Below are 18914 nucleotides of genomic sequence, written 5' to 3'. Positions count from 1 at the left end.
CCTCAGGATTCCCTCCAACAGCTTGCCTACCATCAATGTCAGGCTCACTGGTCTATAGTTCCCTGGCTTATCCGTACCACCATTCTTAAATAACGGTACCGTGTTAGCTAACCTCCAGTCTTCCAGTACCTCGCCTATGACTATTGATTATACAAATATCTCAGCAAGAGGCCCAGCAATCACTTCCATAACTTTCCTATCACATAGAGTTCTTGGGTACACCTGATCAGGTCCTGGGGATTTATCCACCTTCATGCGCTTCAAGACATCCAGCACTTCCTTCTCTGTGATATGGAAATTTTTCAAGATGTCACCACCTATTTCCCTACATTCTATATCATCCATGTCCTTCTCCACAGTAAACACTGATGCAAAATACTAGTTTAGTATCTCCTCCATCTCCTGTGGTTCCACACAAAGGTGGCCTTGCTGATCTTCGAGGGGGTGAAAGTGAAGACTGCAGATGCTGGAGATTAGAGTAGAAAGTGTGGTGCTGGAAAAGCACAACAGATCAAGCAGCATCCAAGAAGCAGGAGAATTGACATTTTGGGCAAAAACCCTTCATTATTCCTGATGAAGGGCTTTTGCCCTAAAACGTCAATTCTCCTGCTCCTCGGATGCTGCCTGATATGATCTTTGTGGGGCCCGATTTTCTCTCTCTAGTTCCCCTTATGTCCTTAATGTATTTGTAAAAACCCTTTGGATTCTCCTTAACCTTTTTTTGCCAAAGCTATCTCATGTCCCCTTTTTGCCCTCCTGGTTTCCCTCTTAAGTATACTCTTACTGTCTTTATATTCTTCTAAGGATTCACTCAATCTATCCTGACATATGCTTCCTTCTTTTTCTTAACCAAACCCTCAATTTCTCTAGTTGTCCAGCATTCCCTACACTTACCAGCCTTTCCTTTCACCCTAACAGGAATATAGAGTCTCTGGATGTTGTTATCTCATTTCTGAAGGCTTCCCATTTTCCACCTGTCCCTTTACCTGCAACGATTTGCCCTCAATCAGTTTCTGAAAGTGCTTGCCTAATACCATCAAAATTAGCCTTCCTCCAATTTAGCATTTCAACTTTTAGATCTGGTCTATCCTTTTCCATCACTATTTTAAAACGAATAGAATTATGGTGCTGGCCCCAAAGTGCTCCCTCAGTCACCTGCTCTGACTTATTTCCCAAGAGTAGGACAAGGTTTGCACCTTCTCTAGTAGGTACATCCACAAACTGAATCAGAATATTTTCTTGTACATGTTTCACAAGTTCTTCTCCATCTAAACACTTAACACTATGGCAGTCCCAGTCTACGTTAGACAAGTTAAAATCCCCTACTAGTCTTACAAATAACTGAAATCTCCTTACAAATTTGATGCCCAATTTCCTGCTGACTATTAGGGGGTCTATAATGCAATCCCAATAAGGTAGTCATCCCTTTCTTACTTCTCAGTTCCACCCAAATAACTTCCCTGGATGCATTTTCGGGAATATCCTCCGTAAGTACAGCTGTAATACTATCCTTTATCAAAAATACCACTCCCCCTCCTCTCTTACCTCCCTTTCTATCCTTCCTGCAGTATTTGTATCCTGGATCATCAAGCTGCAAGTCCTGCCCATCCCTGAGCCATGTTTCTGTAATTGCTATGATATCCCAGTCCCATGTTCCTAGCCATGCCCTGAGTTCATCTGCCTTCCCTGATGGGTCTCTTGCATTGAAATAAATGCAATTCAATGTATCAGTCCTATCTTGTTCTCTGCTTTGTCCCTGCCTGCCCTGACTGTTTGACTCGCTTCTTTTCTCAACTGTACCAGTCTCAGATTGATCTCTTTCCTCACTAGCTCCCTGGGTTCCAACCCCAACCTTAATAGTTTAAATCGTCCCGAGCAGCTGTAGCAAATCTCCCCGCCAGTATATTAGTCCCCTTCCAATTCAGGTGCAATTTATCCTTCTTGTACAAGTCACGTCTACCCCAGAAGAGATTCTAATGACCCAAAAATGTGAATCATTCTCCCATACACCAGCTCCTCAGCCATGCACACATCTGTTCTATCCTCCTATTCCTACACTCACAAGCTCATAGCATTGGGAGTAATCCAGATATTACTATCCTCGAGGACCTCCTTTTTAAGTTACTGCCAAACTTTCTATATTCTCCCTTCAGAATTTCATCCTTTTCCCTTCTAGTGTCACTGGTTCCACTGTGTACAATGACCTCCTGCTGGTCTCTCTCCCCTTTCAGAACATACTGCACTGTCTCTGATCCTTGATCCTGGCACCAGAGAGGCAACACACCATTCTGATTTTTTGCTGCTGGCTGCAGAAATGTCTGTCTGTGTCTCTGACTAGACTGTCCCCTAACACAATCAATTTCTTGGAACCCAACATAACCCTCATTACATTAGAGCCTGTCTTGATACCAGAAATTTGGCTGTTTGTGCTACATTCCCCTGAGAATCCATCACCCCCTCCATTTTGCAGATCAGCATACTTGTATGAAATGGGAATAGCCATAGATGACTCCTGCACTTCCTTGGTAAAAACAATGACCGCAGATGCTGGAAACCAGAGTTTAGATTAGAGTGGTGCTGGAAAAGCACAGCAGTTCAGGCAGCATCCGAGGAGCAGTAAAATCGAAGTTTCGGGCAAAAGCCCTTCATCAGGAATATAGGCAGAGTGCCTGAAGGATGGAGAGATAAATGAGAGGAGGGTGGGGGTGGGGAGAAAGTAGCATCGAGAATTTCCCTTCCCATGTGGTTAAAGATGCCCTCCAACGCATCTCGTCTACATCCCGCATCTCCGCCCTCAGACCTCACTCCTCCAACCGTAACAAGGACAGAACGCCCCTGGTGCTCACCTTTCACCCTACCAACCTTCGCATAAACCAAATCATCTGCCGACATTTCCGTGACCTCAAAACAGACTCCACCACCAGGGATATATTTCCTTCCCCACCACTTTCTGCCTTCCGCAAAGACCGTTCCCTCCGTGACTACCTGGTCAGGTCCACACCCCCCCTACAACCCACTCTTCCGTCTTGGCACCTTCCCCTGCCACCGCAGGAATTGCAAAACCTGCGCCCACACCTCTCCCTCACCTCCATTCAAGGCCCCAAAAGAGCCTTCCACATCCATCAAAGTTTTACCTGCACATCCACCAATATCATTTATTGTATCCGTTGCTCCTGATGCGGTCTCCTCTACATTGGCGAGACTGGACGCCTCCTAGCAGAGCGCTTTAGGGAACATCTCTGGGACACCCGCACCAATCAACCACAGCGCCCTGTGGCCCAACATTTCAACTCCCCCTCCCACTCAGCCGAGGACATGGAGGTCCTGGGCCTCCTTCACCACCGCTCCCTCACCACCCGACGCCTGGAGGAAGAATGCCTTATCTTCTGCCTTGGAACACTTCAACCCAAGGGCATCAAGGTGGACTTCAACAGTTTCCTAATTTCCCCTTCCCCCACCTCACCCCAGCTCAGCACTGTCCCCATGACCTGCCTTCCTTTCCACCTATCCACTCCACCCTCCTCCCTGACCTATCACCTTCATCCCCTCCCCCACTCACCTACTGTACTGTATGCTACTTTCTCCCCACCCCCACCCTCCTCTCATTTATCTCTCCACCCTTCAGGCACTCTGCCTGTATTCCTGATGAAGGGCTTTTGCCCGAAACGTCGATTTTCCTGCTCCTCGGATACTGCCTGAACTGCTGTGCTTTTCCAGCACCACTCTAATCTAAACTCCTGCACTACCTGACTATCTCTCCTACCTTTCCTGCTGTTAACCTATTTACTTGACTGTATCTGTTGCTTTTCTCCCTTCCTATCACTGCCAACCATCACACCCTCTTGCTCTTGTAAATTCCTGATTGCCTGGAACTGTCGCTCCAACCGATCCATTCGATAAGACAGGATTTGCAACCAATGATATTTATTGCAGATATAATCCTCAGTAACAAGTAAACTCTCTTGAAACTCCCACATCCAACAAAAAGAGCATATCACTCTACTAAAGGCCATTTTTGCTCCTTCCATCTACAGACCCAGAAAATAGCACCATCCTATTGCTCTACAAAACACTGTTCCAGGCTAACTTAATACTTATGGCTTATACGTTTAAAATTTAATCAATAAAACATATAATCAAGAAAGAACCCACTGTCCTCACTATTGTAGATTTACAACAAGGCTATACTTAAAATTATACACATCTGTTTCTGTGCTATGACCTCTCCCAAACAGGTTATTGCTACTCCAGAAGAGATTCTATATGATCCAAAACTGTGAATCCTTCTCTCCTACACGAGCTACTCAGCCACATATTCATCCGCTCTATCCTGCAATTCCTTATCTGACTGGCATAACACTGGGAGTAATCCGGATATTACTCACCTTGAGAACTGGTTTTCTAATTTCCTATATTCTCTCCTCAGAACTTTGCTCTTCCTATATCATTGGTTCCAATGTATAGAATGACCAGCAGGAGGTCATTCCCTCCTTTGAGAAAATCCTACACCCTCTAGGAGACAAATTGACCATGGCACCAGACAGACAATACACCATTCTGATGCCCTCGTTATCGACCACAGAAACATCTGCCTGTGCCCCTGACTAGAGAGTCCCCTATCACAATCAATCAATCAATGACTTGGAACCTGACGTTCCCCTTGTTATATTAGCGCTAATCTCAGTACCAGAAACCTGGCTGTTCGTGCTACATTCCCCTGAGAGCCCATCACCCCCTACATTTTCCAAAACAACATATTTGTTTGAGATGGGGATAGCCACAGTAGACTCCTAACATATCTGCTACCTCTCCTTCTTTTAGAAGTAACCCATCTATCTGACTGTACCTGCAGTTTTTATACCTTCCTGAAACTGTCATCCATCACTACCCTGGCTCCTGTAACTTTCTAATTTGCTCTAACTGCTGCTCCAACCTAACCATAAGATCTCATAGGATTCGCAACCAAACACACTTCTTGCAAACATTATCATCAGTAATATTGAAATTATCCCTCATCTCCCACATTCGACAGGAAAAGAACATCACTCTACTAAAGGCCATTGTTGCAACTTAATCATCCAGTCTTACAATTCTAAAAACACTGCTTTCGGATAACTTGGGCCCTATGTTTTATAATTTAAGAATGTTTAATCAAGAGACAGATCTCTATAAAACACATAAACAAAACTATTAGAGATTTAGTAAAACAAAACAGAAAGATTAGTCATTAAAGAATGCAAAATTCTATGACACAGCTAACATCAAGGCAAATTTTCCCCAGAACTCTGGAAAACACTGATAACTCAGCCAATAACTAAAACTGTTGTCGGAGGTGATTCTGAAAAATACAATTTACATGCATTTGGAGGGTCAAAGACTGATTAGGGATAGTCCACATGGTTTTGTACAAGAGAAATCATGTCTCATAAACTTGATTGAGTTTTTTGAGGAAGTAACCAAAAAGATTAATGAGGTCAGAGCAGTAGACATTGTTTCTATGAACTTTAGTGAGGCCTTTAACAAGGTTCCGAATGGCAGACTAATTAGTAAAGTTAGGTCACATGAGACTCAGGGAGAGCTTGTCAATTGGTTACAAAATTGGTTTGATGTTAGGAGACAGAGGATAGTGGTGAAGACCTGTGACCAGTGACGTTCCACAAAGATGGACACTGGGTCCACTTTTGTTTGTCATTTATACAAGCCACTTGGATAAGAACTTATGAGGTATGATTATTTAGTTTGTGGATGACACCAAAATTGGTGGTACACTATGGTGAAGAAAGTTATCTAAGTTTACAAAGAGATCTTGATCACTTGGGCCATGGGTTGAGGACTGGCAGATGGAGTTTAATTTGGATAAATGCAAGGTATTGCATTTTAGTACAAGAGACAAGGACAGGACTCATACAATTAATGGGTAGTGTTGGAGAACAGAACCTAGGGATTCAAGTACATACTTCTTTAGAAGTTGCATCACAGGTAGACAGGGTGGTTACAAACGATTTAGCACACTTGCCTTCATTGGTCAGATTATTAAGTACAGGACTTAAGACATCCTGTTGAGGTTGCACAAGACGGTGGGGCCTCTTCTGGGGTAATGTATGCAGTTCTGGTTACCCGGCTACAGGAAGAATATTATTAAATTGGAGCTAGTTCAGAAAAGATTTACCAGGAATGGAACTTTTGAGTTATAAAAATAGGCTAGATTTTCTTTTTACTAGAGCGTAGGAAGTTGAATGTTGACCTTATAGTGGTTTACAAAATCATGAGGGGCATACGTAAGGTGTATAGCAAAGGTCTTTCCCTGCAGAGAGTTCAAAACTTGGAGCATATTTTTAAGGTGAGAATAGAAAGTTTTAAAAACAACATTGGGAGCCACATTTTTACACAGAAAGTGATTAATGTGTGGAATGAACTGCCTGGGGAAGTGATAGATGCTGGTACAATTAGAACATTTAGAAGAGATTTGGAGAAGTACATGAATAGAAAAGGTTTGAGGGACATGGGCCAACCACAAGTTAAATGGGACTACTTCAGTTTGGGAATATGGTTGGCATGTACTAATCGGACCAAAGAGTCTGCTTCCATGCTGTATGACTATGACTGTATAACTGATCTTTTGTTTAACTGCAGTTGTGAGGCCTTGTGCACAAATTCAATTGTTGCATTTCCTGCACTGCTACTGTGACCACATTTCAAAAAAATCGATAATTGACTGTTAAGCATTCAAACATCCTACAGTTGCAAAGTTACTAAAGAAATCTCAAGTACTTTCTTTTTTTCAATCTTTACTAAAACTCTTTCTTCCTACTTGCACACTGCACCTGCTACTTTCCTCACTTCTCATTATCTGTGGCAACTGTCAAACATCATGAGCACTCTTCTGGTACACATCTTCACAACCCTTCAATAGGTCACAAAGTAACTCACTCATTTCTTTTGTAAACAAACTGGCACTGCAAATGAAACAAACATACCATTACAGAATTCTGCAACCTTCAGTTGTATCAAATTAAATTATAAAAAATAGATCATGTTGATGGGATCATTTTCAGTAATTTCACAGCCCATGTTTCATTTGAAGCTCCCTTAAAACGTGGGCTGTGAAATTACTGAACAAACTATCCAATAAATCTGACTATCTAGTTCATTTCTTGGATACAATTTCAAACAAAATAGAATAAATCGCTTGAACTAAGTTCCAGACACTTGTCCATTTCAACAAAAATCAAAACCAGTGTCACAAAAGTTATTACTTTACATTCTAATATACTATTACATGGAAAATTCTGTGATCTGCTTCAAATTGGGTGCAGAATACTGTTCTTCATTTGTTATTTCAAAGCAAAGAATGTCAGAGTTATGAACAGTCATCAATTGGCTTCTGAGAATATTTTAAGGCAAGTATTTAAAGTGCACAATCTAATATTAATTTTGTATGTGCATGCTCACTCTCACACACATGTACACATAAATACCCCAAAAACTAACCATTTAGCTTTCAGTAAGAGCACAATACCATTCCTGAAATGGTGCAAATACGTTATTGGGTCTCCTCTGTCCATTACGGTCAGTTGAATCCTACCAGCAGCAAAGTGATCAAATCAAAAATCAGAAGACAAACAGCACTCAGATGTCAGTATAATATGCATAAACGTATCTCAAGGTGTGGTCTACATTCCAGATTCTAAACGACAAAAAATATAGCTGCTGAGGTATAGCGCATGTATTAACTATGATTCTCCAAAATTCCCTCTGGGACAGTCTGAGCAGATTGCAAGTTATTAAATGTTACACCTATATTCAAGAAAGGAAGGGAAAGCAGGGAAATACAGGCCAGTTGGCTTGACATCAGTCATCTGCAAAGTGCTGGAACCTTTTAATAAGGCAGTCTTTACAATGTTCTGAGAAAAGTGATTAGAATAAGTCAAATCTGTTGCAATGAAAGAGCAACTCTAGTTGATAAATTTGTTCAAGACTTTGAAACTGTAACTGGCAGGATAAAGAGAATCCAGCAGATGCCGTATACTTGGGATTCCTAAAAGACAATTGATAAGGTGGCACTCAGGCAGGTTAAGACACAAAATAAGGGCACATGCAGAAGTGATACATTAGCAAAGATGATATGTTAGCACAGAGAAAGGACAGGTAAATGAGTAGCAGAGAGTTGGGATAAATGAGGCATTTTCAAGTTGACAGTATGACAATTCAGTGGCTTTAAGAGGTGTATTCTGTCCCAGCTTTTTTTATGAAGAAAGGTTGAGACAGAGGTGCCAATTGGACTACTCGGAGCCCATAAAATAAATAGCTTGAGAGGCCTAAGGGTTTTATTTTAAAATTGGAATAATAGAAACAGCCCAAATGGGTGGGATCACAGAACCAGGATGTGTAGTAGCAGTTGCTGGGGTCTTGAAGCTGGGTTTAGAAGCTGCAAAATATCTCTCCCTGATAGTCTCTCAGTTTTCTCGATTTTTTTCCCCTCTTGGACTGGAGAACTGTATATGAGAATCTTGTATACTAAATTTGCCTTTGCCGAATATGTGTTTATGGGATGTTACTATATTGGAACAATTACTGTTTAGTAGTTAAATAATCTATTATTCTGGTAAGCTTTCCAGTAGAGTTGTTATTCCAAGTTCTTCTTTCTTTTGTTGTATTTTAACTATGGTGTATGAATAAAGTGTGTTTTGCTTCAAGACTGGTAGTTTGACCAATTGAATTGCATCTGGAAAGCAATGCCTGGCATTTGCCTTTAAAATAAGGAAAATTAGGGTCTGTGCTATCCTCTTAAAATATTTTGAGAGGATTTGGTCTGGTCCATAACAACAGGCTGTAACAAGTGAAATGCCACAAGGATAAATGCTGAGGCCTAAGCAATATACAATCTATATAAATAACAAAGACTAAGGCAGAGAAAATAATGTATACAAGTTTGTTGATGTTACATGCGAATGCAAACTATTATAAGGATACAAATGAACCTGCAAACGGAAAGGTTAAGTGAGTGGGCAAACAAGGGGACAGATGAGGAACAATTGATGGAAAAGTTTCAGGTTATTCATTTTGGTCATAAGAATAGAAAAGCAGATTTTTCTAAAAATATGAATAAAGCTTGTAAGTGTTGGTGTTCAGAGGGATCTGCAAGTACTTGCACAAAAAATATGAAAAAGCTAACATGCAAGTTAAGCAAACAATTAGGAAAATAAATTGTACAAGGTTTTGGCAATACCATATCTGGAATACGATACACCATATTTAAGAAAGTTGCATTGGAGTTGACATAGGAAAGATTCACTAAATTTGCCCACAGAATGAAAGAACTGTCCCATGATATGAGGCTGAGTGAATTGAATGTGTATACTCTAGAGTTTTGAAGCTTGAGAGGTGATTGTATCATTTTCAAGATTATGTAAAGACTTGACACAGTAGAACTGTGTTTCTGCTGGGGGAACAGTTTCAGGATAAGATGGTCATTTTGGACTGAAATAAGGAGAAATTTCTTCACTGGACATGTTGCAAACATTTAAAATTTTCTAACCCAGAGGGTCGCAAACACGTCAAAGCTGACGATACTGAAGGCTGAGAGAGACAATTTTCCATCTCTCAGGGAGTCCAGGGGTATCGGGAGCAGGCAGAAGAGTAGAGATGAAGCCCAAAATTAGCTTTGTTCATATAGAATAGATCAGGTTTAAAGAGCAGTACAAGTCTTCTCTTGCTCTAATAGCTCAAATTCTTATAACTAGTAAGCAGGACATTGGAGAATTAAGGGAACATTATTTCTCCTCAATATAATGATATATCACTGTACTAAATGTAAAGAATGTTTAGTACATCTTTAAAAGGAGGAAAACAAAACAAAAACATGATCTTTGCCAGGACTTCAATACATGTAACAAGAAATAAAACAAATGCTGTTATACATACCAAGATTTTGGCTCTCCAAAATGCAGATAGTTAATGCTGTACAGATCCATATCTTCAGTATGCCATGCAAATGTTGTTTTCCACATGCCGAAGTACAAATATGGTGTATTTACACCTTCAATAGCTATGCCGCTTTCTTCTGCTACCACATCCAAAATAGTATTCAAACGACTGATATTCCACTCATTGACATCCTGGAAAATAATTAAATTGTGAAGTAATCATATGGATAGTATGATAGTTTCATGCAGTTGGGGTCAAAAAAGTCGAAGCCACTGTCAGAATCTAAATAATTTAAAAAGCTTATGCTATGCAGGTTTGATGCTAGTCAGGATGGGGGTCACTAAAATCCAGCTTGAATGTTTTGCTATTTTTAGAAAATCAGTGAAATTTTCCATGCTTTGTGAAAAATTGGGGACGTCAATGGGCACTTACCAAGTCATGTTGTGGCTGTACAGGACATTGATGAGGACAGTTTTGGAATATTGCATGCAATTCTGCTCTCCTTTCTATCGGAAGAATGTTGTAAAATTTGAAAGGATTTAGAAAAGATTTATAAGTACGTTGCCAGGGTTGGAGGGTTTGAGCTTTAGAGAGAGGATGAATAGGCTGAGGCTATTTTCCCTGAAGCGTCAGTGGCTGAGAGGTGACCTTATAAAGGTTTATAAAATCATGAGGTGCAAGGATAGGGTAAATAGGCTAGGTCTTTTCCCCGGGATAAGGGAATCCAAAACTAGAAGGTTTAAGGAGAGATGGCAAAGATATAAAAGGGACCTAAGGGGCAACGGTTTCATGCAAAGGGTGGTGCATGTACGCAATGAACTGCCAGAGGAAGTGGCAAAGACTGGTATATTTACAACATTTAAAAGACATCTGGATGGGTACAGGAATAGGAAGGGTTTAGAGGGATATGGGCCAAATGCTAGCAAATGGGACTAGATTTATGTAGAAAGTCTGATCAGCATGGACGAACTGAACTGAAGGTTCTGTTTCCATGCTGTATATCTCTATGACTCTAAGTTTCCCAAACGAAACGTGTCTCACTTGCCACGTTTGGCTCATATCCTTTCTATTCATGGATCTATGCAAATGTCTTTTAAATGTTGAAACTGCCTCTGGCAGTTCATTTCACATAAGAATCACACTGTGTTAAGAATGTTGCCCCTTGAGTCCCTTTTAAGTCTTTCTCCTCTCATCTTAAAAATATGATCCCAAGTTTTGAATCCCCCACTCTAAGGGGAAGATCTGTGCTGTTTGCCTTATACTTGTCCCCATGATGTTATAAACCTCTATAAGGTTACCCTTCAATCTCCTACACTCCATGGAGAAAGGTCCCACGCTATTCAGCCTCTCCTGATAAGTAAAATCCTCCAGTCCCAGCAACATCCTGGTAAAACCTTTCCGAATCCTCCCCAATTTAATAATCTCTTTTCTGTAGCAGGGAGACCAGAACCATACACCGTACTCCAAAAATGGCCTCATGAACATGCTGAACAACCTCAACATGATGTCCCAACTCCTATATTCAATGAGAAGAAAATGAAGACTGCAGATGCTGGAGATCAGAGTAAATGTGTGGTGCTGGAAATGCCCAGCAGGTCAGGTAACATTGCTCATTTCCGAAGGGTTCTTGCTCGAAACGTCAATTCTCCTGATCCTTGGATGCTGGCTGACCTGCTGGGCTTTTCCAGCACCACACTCTCAACTTTTATATTCAATGAACTGAGCAATGAACGCAAGCATGCTAAACATCTTCTTCATCACCCTGCCTACCTATGACGCAACTTGAAAAGAACTATTGTTATGGACCAGGCCATACCCCCTCAAAACATTTCAAGAAAGTAGCCCAGACTCTAACTTTGCTTGTTGCTTTAAGCAGGTGTATCGCAGATATTCCAGGAGGGAAGCAGTTGGTCAAAACATTTAGTTTTAAACAAAACAGAATTTATGTACAAGACTACTGAATGAAACACAAACAAAAGAGAACAGAATACCGAATAACCTCTCCAAAAACCCAACAGATCATCTCACCTTAATAATGCTGTTCCAATAGTTGCAACAATCCACATCAAATCCCCTTGGCCCAAAAGGTAAAACCAAACACAGGGTCTTACAGGAGAGAAGTCAGAGAGAGAGGAGGATCGGCCTGGACCTGCTTCTCTGGGTCCAGCAGCTTCACAACACTGACTACTTTCAGTGTATAGCCAGACTACCGAAAACCAAATCAAACCAGAGTAAAGATTGGATTAGATTCCCTACAGTGTGGAAACAGGCCCTTCGGCCCAACCAGTTCACACCGACCCTCCAAAGAGCAACCCACCCAGACCCACTTCCCTCTGACTAATGCACCTAGCACTATGGACAATTTAGCATGGCCAATTCACCTGATCTGCACATCATTGCACTGTGGGAGGAAACTGGAGCACCCGGAGGAAACCCACGCAGACACAGGGAGAATGTGCAAACTCCACAAAAGACAGTCACCTGAGGCTGGAATTGAACTTAGGACCCTGGTGCTGTGAGGCAGCAGTGCTAACCACTGCACCAGCATGCCGCCCCGTGCCACAGAGCTGAGTGACCTGACCACTCCCATTTCATTGTACCACTCCCCTTTCATTTTTTAAACTTAAAAGCCTTTTGCCTGAGGCAGCTTTAGTCAAATTGGTCCGAAACCCTTCAAACTTAGATTTTTTGGATTCCACGTCTTTTACAACCTGTCTGAAAAAACACAGGGACAACATAACCTTGTTAAAGAAGCAGCATCATCACACGTCCTCCCTTAAAAAAAAAATGAACTCAATATCCAAAGATGGCTTCATTTTAAAACCGCTTAAATTGTTAGTACTCTACAGCATGCATATACATTACATCGACAATAATCATGCAAGCACGCACTACTACACTTTGTTTAAATCTGCTTTACTCCTGTCACCGAACACCTCCATTTCTCATTCAAATCTCAACAATGCATTGGCAATCACCTTTTTTTGTCCTGTCACATGCACAATTTTCAAATTAAATAGGTGTAACAACAAGATCCATCTAAACAGTCTGGCAGTTTTGGCCTTAAAACGCTCCAACAACTTCAATGGGTTATGGTCAGTGTATATGATTGTCTCAGATATGTTACTGATAACATAAACATTGAAACGTTGTAACGCCAACACCAAACTTCAAGTCTCCTTCTCAACTGTCGAATAGTTCTGCTGATAAAGGTTCAATTTCCTGGAAAAACATCTGATAGGTCCTTCTATTTTCTTGTTGTCTTCCTGCAAGGGCACAGCATTGACACCCATATCATTTGCATCGGTAGCTACCTTGAATAGCTTTGCATAATTAGGTGTGGCTAATACTGGGGCAGTGATTTACACAGCTTTCAGGCTGTCAAATGCCTTCTGATGATCTGCTGTCCACTGAAACCTCTCGCCTTTCTTTAGCGATTCTGATGATCTGCTGTCCACTGAAACCTCTCGCCTTTCTTTAGCGATTCTGATGATCTGCTGTCCACTGAAACCTCTCGCCTTTCTTTAGCAATTCAGTGAATGGAGCAGTCACACAACTAAAATTTGGCACAAATTTTAGATAAAATCCATTTAATCCCAGGAACTGTAGTAGTGATCTTTTTGTCAATGGTTTGGAAAACTTCCCAATTACCTTTGTTTTTGCATCCTGTATGGCCATTTGTCCATGTCCAATAACAAGGAAATTGACTTGGTCTTTGGGAAATTCACTTTTAGCCAGGTTTATCACCAAGCCTGTCTTCTGAAGTCGATTGAATGTGTCTGATAAATGTTCCTCCCCCATGTATGACTGAAAATCACCATGTGGTCATCTATATATACGACACAGTTGAGTAATCCAGCAATGGCCTGATTGGTGAGCCTCCGAAACGTGCCTGGCACATTTTTCATACCAAATGGCATGACTTTAAACTGATACAATCCATTCAGCATTACAAAAGCCAAAATTGCCTTTGCTCTTTCAAAGATATCTGTCAGTATCCTCTGAGCAAGTCCAACTTAATAATATAAGTCGCTTGTCACACCTTTTCAACACAGTCTTCCAAATGTGGAATCAGATTTGCATCAGTCTTCATAACTTCACTAACTTTGTGAGAGTTCACACATAACAGTTGGGTACCATCTGGTTTTGGCACCATTGCTATGGTTGAGCTACAGTCACTGTAACTTTCTTTGATTATGTCATCTTGGAGCATGCTTTTGAAGCTGTGCCAACTTTAGAGGTTACACCAATTGGAATGCTTAATCAAAACAGCATCTCCTAAATCTACATCATATATAATTAGGTTACTCCTTCCCAGCTTATTTCCACATATATCCCCATTTGATAGCAATAACTCTTAATCCCTACAGTGTGGAAACAGGCCATCCCGCCCAACAAGTCCACACCAGCCCTCCAAAGACTAACCCACCCAGACCCATTCTCCCCTACACTATTACTCTACATTTACCCCTGACTAATGCACCTAGCTTATACATTCCTGAAAACCGTGGGCAATGTAGCATGGCCAATTCACCTAACCTGCACATCTTTGGATTTTGGGAGGAAAACACATGCATAAATGGAGAGAACGTGCAAATTCCTCACCCAAGGTTGGAATCGAACCTGGGTCCCTGGTGCTGTGAGGCAGCAGTGCTAACCACTGAGCCCCTGTACCGCCTAGTATGAGTCATTTCGATTTTCCTTTGGAAGGTAATTCAATAATTTGTCCCAATTTTTGACAACTTCCTCATTGTCCAATTTAGATTAAATTAGATTACCTACAGTATGGAAACAGGTCCTTCAGCCCAACAAGACCACACCAACCCTCCGAAGAGTAGCCCACCCAGACCATTCCCCTACCTTATACTTACCCCTGACTGATGCACCTAACACTGTGGGCAAGTTAGCATGGCCAATTCACCTGACCTGCACATCCTTTGGATTGTGGGAGGAAACTGGAGCAACTGGAGGAAACCCATGCAGACACGGGGAGAATGTGCAAACTCCTTGCAGACAGTCACCCGAGGCAGACTCAAACCCGGGTCCCTGGCGCTGTGAGGCAGCAATGCCAACCACTGAGCCACCCTCATTTAATTTGAGGAATGTCCAATTCAGAATCCTCTTCCTTCCGTGTTGTAATCAATAATAGTTTTCTTTAGCTTTCCTTCCCTGTCAGAATATCTTTTGAGCATATTCAAATCACATACTCTGAGATTTCATTCTGTCTGGAGTCCTTATCAAATAGTTTGCCTCATTCAATTTCCTTTCAGCCTGATAAGGTCCACTAAACCTTGTTTTTAAAGGTTCACCTATCACTGGAAGTAGCACTTAAATGTTATCTCCAATAGCAAAATTGCAAGTTTTTGATTTCTTGTCTGCTTCCCATTTCATTGTATGTTGTGATACTTTTAAATGCTGTCTAGCCAACTCCCCAGCTTTAAAGTGGTCCTGAAAATTTGACACATAGTTCAAATATGTGGTCTCTTAATTCTGACATACCAATTCCTCCTTAATCAATTTTAGCAGCCCTTTCACTTCATGCCCAAAAACTAATTTGGTTGATTCATTTGGTGCATCTCTGATCGCAAAAGTACAAATGGAATTCCCTTAACCCAATTATCTGGACAGTCGTGACTATAAGTCTTCAACATGGTCTTTAATGTCTGATGCTACCTTTCTAGTGCTCCTTATGACTCTGGATGGTAAGCAGTAGATTTGAATTGCTTTATTCCGAAGCTGTCCATAACTTCCTTGTGATGTGAAGTCTAACCCTTGATCAGATTGTATCTCTGCGGGTAGTCCATATCTAGTGAAAATTTTGAGTAAACTCATCTACAAACCTTTTAGGTGTGATAATGTGTAATGGAATACCCTCTGAAAATCTAGTGGACACATCTGTTACTGTTAACAAATACTGATTCCCACTTTTTGTTTTGGTAGGAATACTATGCAATCAGTTAAGACTCTTCTAACAGGTTCCTCAAAATGCAGGAATAGGTATTGAAGGTGCAGGTTTTATTACTGCCTCTGGTTTTCCAATTACCTGTCATGTTTGACGCTTCTGGCAAAATTCAACTATATCCTTGGGCAGTCCAGGCCAATAAAAGTGTTTATGTATTGAGATGTAATGTTTATGTAGTGTTTATGTAATGTTTTAAATGTTTATGTAATGTTTATGCTTGAGATTTTCTCACTCCTAAATGATCCCCTAGTGGTAGCTCGTGTGCCACTTGCAACACCTCCTTTCTATACCCACTGGCAATATGACTTGAGGAACTTCTGCCTATTTCTCGTCTGTTTTCATACATGATGGTCTCCATTTCCTCATTAAAACATAATTACTAAGATAATAACATTCAGGGATACATTCTGATTCTTTTTCTGTGTATGCCATTTGATATAATTTCTCTAAATTTTCATCTTTCTGTTGTAGGTGAACTTATCTGAGCTAAAGGTGTCTCCTGTGTCATTTATCTGCTCCTGGTTTGTCTCCACCACCTGATCAAACAGGTGCTCTGCTAGTTCCACTTCAATTTTCGTATCTGCACTCTTTGATCTCTCCTGTTTCAACTGGTTACTTTATGACCTCATTACCACACAGTCAGGAAAAATCCCAGGATATGTCTCTTGCAACAGTTCAGTTGCCTGAGTTTCCACTGGTTTTTCAACCATAGTGGCCAGCACTCCTTCCTGTGAACCAGCTGTCTCATTAGCAAGGACAAATTGTATTCCTGGAGCTGAGAGTTTGACCAGTACTCCTACCACGACTTCACCACTTTTCACTGGACACTCTAACCTCACTTTTACATAATTGAATACTTCTTATTTCAAAGTGAATTTCCATTACTTGTACCTTATCTGGCAATAGTCCTTCAGAAGTACATGCCTCCTCATCTTTCAAAATTACAGATTGAGAGGATCCTGCATCTCTTAATATTGCAACCTATTTACCTGCTGCTCCTGGCTTTTGCGAGTGAACTTTACCTTTGCAGGTATAAGCTTTAAGAAGATCTGGCACTTCCTCCTTAACCAACCTCCGATCAGCTTGTACCTTTTGGCGCAGCTTTCTAGTCTCCACTGTGTTTTCTGTTACCACTCCAACGACATTCACTGGCTTACCCTGTTTACCTACATCTGGATTCAGTGTTTTTCCTAACCCATCAACACTTATTTCATGTGGCCTACTTTACTGCAATAAAAACATTGGAGCTTTTTAACTTCTCTTTCCCTTTCAAGGGTTTCCTTTTTACACTGTGGAAAGTTATTCTTATTATCTTCACCAAGATTTATCTTTCCCTTTCTACACAAGGATTTCTCTTTTCCCCAATTCCATGCCCCACGGATTGACATTGACTTACTTTGACTTTGGATCAACTCATAACCATCAGCCATTTGAGCTGCTAATCTTGCCATTTTTATTTTCTGCTGAAGTACAGGTTCATAGCTCCTTGAAAGTAGAGTCACAGATAGATAGGATAGTGAAGAAGGCATTTGGTATGCTTTCCTTTATTGGTCAGAGCATTGAGTATAGGAGTTTGGAGGTCACGTTGCAGCTGTATAAGATGTTGGTTAGGCCACATTTAGAATATTATGTGCAATTCTGGTCTCCTTCCTATCAGAAGGATGTTGTAAAACTGGAAAGGGTTCAGAAAAGATTTACGAGAATGTTGCCAGGATTGAAAGATTTGAACTATAGGGAGAGGTTGAATAGGCTCGGGCTATTTCCCTAGAGGCTGACGGGTGACCTTATAGAGGTTTATAAAATCACGAGGGGCATGGATAAGGTAAATAGACAAGGTCTTTTCCCTGTGGTGGACGTGTCCAGAACTAGACGGCATAGGTTTAGGGTGAGAGGGGAAAGATATACAAGAGACCTAATGGGCAACATTTTCACGCAGAGGGTGGTGCATATGTGGAATGGGCTGCCAGAGGAGTTGTGGGAGGCCAGTACAACTGCAACATTTAAAAGGCATCTGCATGGGTACATGAATAGGAAGGGTTTGAAGGGATATGGGCCAGGTGCTGGCAGATGGGAGTAAATTGGAGTGGGATAACTGGTTGACACGGACGAGTTGGACCGAAAGGTCTGTTTCCGTGCTGTACATATCTATGACTCTATGCTCTTCCACATGAGTTCTCACTACTTCAGAAAGCGAATTTTTGAACTTTTAAGTGCCAATTTCTAAAGTTCAAACTCCCTCTCTTTCTCCCTTTCCCTCTCTTCTGCTTTTAATAATAATTCAAACTGTTTCATTTCTGTTGCCTTTTCCTTGTCTTTTGCCTCAAACTCAAGCTGCTTTATGTTCAACTGAATTTTAGCCATCTCTAAAGATTCTGATGGCATTTCCAGCAAATGTAAATGCTGAACTATAGCTGTAATTATCTCTCCTTTCCTCACAGAAAGAGACAGCTCCAACCGCAGTTTGTCTGCTAGTTCCAGCAACCTAGCCTTAATCACATTTTGCAAAACCCGCAATGTCTTCCACCCCCAGAAAACTCTTGGTGAAGAAACAGCTATTGCTATCCCAACCACTGTTTAAACCAACCAAATTCAACACTGAGAACAAAAGACAGTAACACCTACCACTCTCTGCCTTCAAGTCCAACAACCCGGATTCCAATTTGGAACTATAGAACACCGTGGGCGGCACGGTGGCACAGTGGTTAGCACTGCTGCCTCACAGGCCAGACACCCGGGTTCAATTCCCACCTTAGGCTACTGACTGTGTGGAATTTGCACATTCTCCCCGTGTCTGCGTGAGTTTCCTTATTGGCCATGCCAAATTTCCCCTAGTGTTAGGTAAGGGGTAAATGTAGGGGTATGGGTGGGTTGCGCTTCGGCAGGTCGGTGTGGACTTGTTGGGCCGAAGGGCCTGTTTCCACACTGTAAGTAATCTAATCTAATCTAAAACACATCCCACAAAGAGCCTCCAATCTGGTTCTGAGGCCAGACCCCTCAAAACATTTCAAGAAGGTAGCCCAGACTC

At 41.4% G+C, this 18914-nt stretch overlaps 1 protein-coding gene across 3 annotated transcripts in view; it reads right to left on the bottom strand.

Moving 5' to 3' along the window:
• Positions 1–18914, bottom strand: part of LOC122562270 (lysine-specific demethylase 4C-like) — a 424780-nt gene that overhangs the window by 340860 nt on the left and 65006 nt on the right. For all 3 annotated transcript variants that reach the window (XM_043715046.2, XM_087996635.1, XM_043715065.2), the window contains one exon: positions 9925–10118. In XM_043715046.2, coding sequence (XP_043570981.1) covers positions 9925–10118 — 194 coding nt within the window. The remainder of the gene's footprint in view (positions 1–9924; positions 10119–18914) is intronic.

Source organism: Chiloscyllium plagiosum, unplaced genomic scaffold, assembly GCF_037043375.1.
Source record: "Chiloscyllium plagiosum isolate Xiang-an unplaced genomic scaffold, Cpla_swu_hap1 HiC_scaffold_2, whole genome shotgun sequence".
Lineage (NCBI taxonomy): Eukaryota > Metazoa > Chordata > Chondrichthyes > Orectolobiformes > Hemiscylliidae > Chiloscyllium > Chiloscyllium plagiosum.
Note: the sequence above shows the minus strand (reverse complement) of the source record. Positions and strands in the feature narration are given on the sequence as shown.